The sequence below is a fragment of the Zonotrichia leucophrys genome, chromosome 26 (assembly GCF_028769735.1).
Source record: "Zonotrichia leucophrys gambelii isolate GWCS_2022_RI chromosome 26, RI_Zleu_2.0, whole genome shotgun sequence".
NCBI lineage: Eukaryota > Metazoa > Chordata > Aves > Passeriformes > Passerellidae > Zonotrichia > Zonotrichia leucophrys.
The window spans coordinates 4,600,751-4,606,148 of NC_088195.1; the positions used below are offsets into that span (position 1 = coordinate 4,600,751).

At 42.4% G+C, this 5,398-nt stretch overlaps 1 protein-coding gene across 3 annotated transcripts; it reads left to right on the plus strand.

Annotated features, from left to right (window-relative positions):
• Window positions 1-1,733: 1,733 nt before the first annotated feature.
• Window positions 1,734-4,599, plus strand: TSHB (thyroid stimulating hormone subunit beta). 3 transcript variants are annotated; one of them, XM_064733090.1, is made up of 3 exons: window positions 1,734-1,825; window positions 2,904-3,066; window positions 4,107-4,599. In XM_064733090.1, exons 1-3 carry the CDS (start codon window positions 1,785-1,787, stop codon window positions 4,347-4,349), a joined length of 447 nt encoding a protein of 148 aa, XP_064589160.1. In that variant the 5' UTR covers window positions 1,734-1,784; the 3' UTR covers window positions 4,350-4,599. The 3 variants fall into 3 exon arrangements, with proteins under 3 accessions (XP_064589160.1, XP_064589163.1, XP_064589162.1); XM_064733093.1 differs by lacking the exon at window positions 1,734-1,825 and adding an exon at window positions 2,029-2,067; XM_064733092.1 differs by lacking the exon at window positions 1,734-1,825 and adding an exon at window positions 2,232-2,289.
• The last annotated feature ends 799 nt before the right edge of the window (window positions 4,600-5,398 follow it).

A 5,398-nucleotide genomic window follows, 5' to 3' on the forward strand; every position in this document is an offset into this window, starting at 1 on the left:
TTTGCTCAAATCCTGTATCAATTTTCTGTTATTTTACCTGGCTGGTGGAGAGTTACCTAGGTCAACACTTTTCCCTTAAATATTGCCATGTTTTGAATGTTTTGAAATTTCCTCAGTATTCCAGACTTCTTGTAAATGAGCATTAACTAGCCAACCATGTCGAGCTTAAAGTATTTATTCCTTATAAGATTTATTTAATAATTTGTGTTGCAGATCTGTGTGTGGTTGTTCAGTCACTGTTTTCAAAAGCACAAGTACTTTGCACTTACTCTGCATCAACAGCTTGCCTTCAGCTTATAATGTTCCCTGATTTTATTATTGGCCTCTGGCCTCCCAAAGTTTATTTCCTACTCTTCAGCTTCCTGGGCAAGTTTTCTGCATTTTCTCACCTCTAACAGATATGTTGTTGGTTTTACTCTAATTTTGTTGCTATAATTTTTATTGTTTCACTCTCTTTTTCATCTTTATTATGACTTTCAAGCCTTGTTACAATTTGCTACTGATATCCCTAAATTTTATTAAGGCAAATTCTAAAATTTTTTTTTGTATGTACCCTAATTTCCCTCTGCAAACTGGAGTAGTAGCAAAGTGAGTGTTACTCTCCTGTTGCTAAGTGAGGTGGACAGATGTTACAAAGAGTACAATTAATACTCTGCTGATGTGCCTAAGCCAGAAAGAGGTTTAAACAGAATTAAATTATATTTAATTCCAGAAAAATTATATGGTAGAAATTAACCCAGAATTAAAGACTCCATGAAAACAGAAGGTATTTGGCTAGTTTTAATTGAAAAAAACACTCTATTATGTTATCCAAAAAATGCTTGAAAAATTAGCCCAGGACACAGACCTGTGTGCAGCAGTCTGAAATCAGGAAAAGGAGACATTATTGTACAGGAATTAGCTGAACACCAATTGGGACCAACTTGGATCCCTCCTCCAACAGCTCAAAGTAACCACATTTACCACCTCAAACTCACGTTTTCCATGTTTTTTGTGGCTATGTAAATCAGGAGTGTGGTTGACCTGCATAAGACATCCATCAGATCGGATTCCAGATGGGAGTTGGGTGATGGCCTGGAAGGGCACGTGTTCCCAGGGCTGCAGGCAGGGAGCTCAGGGAGGGGCTGACACAGAATCGTGCCTTTGTCAGCCTCTTCTCCCTCTTGCTCCCCCAAATGTGAGTATTCTCCCCCATCTGGGGACATTGTTTCATTGGTATTGATGCAAAATTTTGTTTCTTACTGTGCTGTGAGGAATGGTTTTATAAGTTTATTCCCTATCAATCAATATTCAGTGAATTGCTTGTTGCTTCAATATTTGCTGAGCAGGTTCCAGGCCAGCCAATTTCTGTCTTTGCTTGAGCAGGTGAGTCAGGCTGTGCCTGAGCAGGCTGCAGAGTGGTGAATTTGATTTCAGATTCGTTGCTTCCTGGGCACTGCACAGACTTAGAGAACCCCAGGATGGTTTGGGTTGGAAGGAACCTTAAAGCTCATCACACCATCACTATCCCAGGCTGGCACTTCCAGGGCTGGCACAGCCCCAGGTCCCCTGGGCACCCTGTGCCAGCCTGTCCCAGCTGTGCCTGGCAAGGAGCAAGCAGAATGAACCAGACTTTGTTAAACCTCAGCAAAACACAGGTGTAACACTCATCAGCTGGCATTCTGGAGGGCTCCATATCCATTCCAGCCTTCCTGCCATGGTGTTGCTGTCCTATGGAGCAATTAAATTAATCAATAATAACAACTTTTTAAAAGCACTGGTTAGTTTAAAAGCCTGAGGAGAGAATGACTGTTAATATAATTAGATTTCCAGCTCCAGTTTCCAGGTTAGGATATTATGGACACGTTTGTTCCTATCACATTTGCTTTGTGGTTCAGTATGAATTTTCAATAGATGACTTGGTGATAAGAAAGCAGCAGTTGACATGCAATTATATAAACAGTAAGATCAGCCTGGAATTAGCCTGGAGAGTATAAAGCACACACAGAGCTTGTGCTGGGTCACTGCCTCTCCCAGCTCAAGGCAGAATCAGGTTCCTGTAATAGGGAAGAATTCTGCTGACAAGAGGTTGGTCTGTCCAGATTGGTGTTGCAGCTACAGGGTAAAGCAGCCTGTGTAATGGATGGCTTTGCTATGGGAAATTGGCAGCTGGAAGAGACTGGAGGGTGATTGGTAGACACTGTCATTTAAAGTTTATCATTTAAAGGCTTTAGAGTAGTTCCTGAAATTGTCTTAAGAGCTAATCAAGGCTTTGTTCTCAGGATCCACCCTGCAGGTCTGAGAAATGAGGTCAGCACAACAGACAGATAAAGCAGGATTCATTGAGTTGAACTCTTTGCTGATGTTCTTTATTGTAATTTGCTTGAATCTATTATTTAGTTCTTGGCTGTGTTCCCATCTCATCATGCCTCTAAGCCACTGGAAATTGAAAAATCCAGTTTTATGCCTGATATGCACAGCCTTGTCTTTTTGTCTCTTTAACATTTTATAAGATGCTTTCTTTAGAAAATTGTTTTAAAGCAGTGAGATTATTTTATTATCTCTGCTTAATTCTAGAGCTTATGTTCTCTTACATGTCACACTTTCAAATCTTTCAGCTCCTCTTATTTGTTCTGTGTCAGGATTTTATCACTCACTAGTGAGAAATTCCATGTAATGTGCTTTAGTGGGGGGAAAGTGAATTTGTTCTATGTTCTTAATGGCCTCTTTGCCCTTGTTCTCTGTTTAATGGTCAGTATTAGGACTGAGATTGGAAAGAACTTGTCAGGCTGTAGCTAGAAATGTTAAGATTACTCCAGGTCTGTGGCTGTCCTGGCTGCTCCTGTCACATGCAAGGACATGGCTGGAAGGCACATCCCATTTTACCTGTGCTTTGCTCTGTTTGTTTGTTCTTCCCCATCCAGCATGAGTCCCTTCTTTGTGCTGTCTCTCCTCTTTGGCCTGATTTTCGGACAAGCAGCATCACTCTGTGCTCCTTCTGAGTACACAATCCACGTGGAGAAGCGGGAATGTGCCTATTGCCTGGCCATCAACACCACCATCTGTGCTGGATTCTGCATGACTCGGGTATGGGATGTTTCTGGAACAGCCACCACTGCAAACCTGCAAACCAAGGCTCTGTTCTCCCACAAAATAGTGTACAAATGATTTAATTGTAAAAGAGTTTATCACAGGCAGAGAAACTGCACTGTCACCATGTTTTCAAGTTGGCTTTTTTGCAAAGGTGGGGATGAAAAATGCTCAGTTTTGGGACTGTGGAGTTGATAACACCAGTGGCACAACAGAGATCTGACTGCTGCTGCCCCTGCCTTTGTGAGGGGCAGATTATATTGTGTCACTCTTAATTAATGTAAATAACGTAGGGAACTTCTGCTCCCAGTGCTGCTATCCCAGCTGGCTGTGGGGACAGCTCTGCAGCAGCCACACCACTCCTCACAACTTCACTGCTCAACACAGCATTCTCAGATCCAGCTTGGGCAGCAGGGAGCCAGAAGAGATCCCAAAGCACAGGGAACACTCTGAGCCATGTGGATTAATTAAACCAGAAAAAAGGGGAATGTGCCTGTGTGGGGAGGGAGCCCCAGTCACAACCAGAGCTCTGAACTCAGTAGTGCCAGAGCTGGGCTCAGGGGTGAGTTTTGGTCTCTGCACCTCACAGGACATTTCTGACACACGTGTGTGACCGTGTTCTCAGGGGTCCCAGGATGAGGGAAGAGATGAGGATCTGACTCCATGTTTCAGAAGGCTTGATTTATTATTTTATGATATATATTATATTAAAACAATACTAAAAGAATAGAAGAAAGGATTTCATCAGAAGGCTGGCTAGGAATAGAAAAAGAAAGAATGATAACAAAGGCTTGTGGCTCAGACAGAAAGTTTGAGCCAGCTGACTGTGATTGGCCATTAATTAGAAACAACCACATGAGACCAATCACAGATGCACTTGTTGCATCCCACAGCAGCAGATAATCATTGTTTATATTTCGTTCCTGGGGCCTCCCAGCTTTTCAGGAGGAAAAATCCTAAGGAAAGGATTTTTCCTAAAAGATGTCTGTGACACACACGTACCTCAGTGAAACAACACATTTCTTTTCTCTCTGTAGGACAGCAATGGCAAGAAGCTGCTGCTCAAGAGTGCTCTGTCGCAGAACGTGTGCACGTACAAGGAGATGCTGTACAGGACAGCGCTGATCCCGGGCTGCCCTCACCACACCATCCCCTACTACTCCTACCCCGTGGCTCTGAGCTGCAAGTGTGGCAAGTGCAACACTGACTACAGTGACTGTGTCCGTGAGAGGGTCAGGACAAACTACTGCACCAAGCCACAGAAGCTCTGTAACCTGTAAAGCTGTCAGTGGGATGGGGTGAAATGTACTGCTCTGCTCACACCTCAAAGAAATAAAACTGTTCATATTCGGTTTGCAACCTGCTGTGCACAAAGATTTATTCTGAAGGGGTATTGTTGGTTGTTTCAATTAATTTGGTGTACTGAGACAAGGAGAAATGAATGATAAAGGCTGTATGGTTGTACTGAGAACCCACATGAATTCACTTTGCAGATGGAGGAGACAGAACTGTGTGGATGTATCAGCCTTTGCTCACAAATCCCAGACATTTTCTGAAGAGATGCTCAGAGATTTGTTACACTGACATATTTCAGAATTTGATATTTATTTATATATTTGATGTTTATTTCAGAGTTCACCTATTTCACTTGATATATTTCAGAGTTAAAAAAGGGGCCATACACACTCTTGGTATTGAACTTTCAAAATAGATTTTGACACATACTTACAGCCTTCAAATTAGCAGCAGTATTTTTCCATCTATGCATTATTAATTTAAACACTGTAGGTCTGTGTCCTCCCTGCTGTTGTCCAGATGTGTGTTTATTGGGAATGCTTCTTTACATGAATGGTATAACCCCACATTCCCTGCAGAAACAGAGTCTGAACTACACCTGTCTCTGTGAGCACTGAGGAATCACTGCAGCTTCAAAGCTGCCTGCTCTGCTCTCCACAAGGGGAGTGTGCTGCCTTCAAATGGAAGGCAAAACTCAAAAAATCCCATTTTTCCCCACAGGTGAACAATTTCTCTGGGAGTGGAAGGAGAGCTGAGCCACCCTGTGTGCTGCACATGCACAGGTGAGAGTGCAGAGCCAGGAATAAGGAAAAGTAATGCCTGTAATTAATGTAAACTAAAAATTGCTTCCTTTCCACTGAGATTGTAGCTCCCAAGAAATTACAGAAACTCCATTCACACATTGCTTGAAACAGTAAATAAAGGAACCAGAATTCACAGGATACAAATATGAAATTTAACATTCTCAGAAAAATCCTGCTTTCAGGATTGCAGTTTTCATGGCTGTTCCTAGAATCTGATTCTCTGTTCCAAA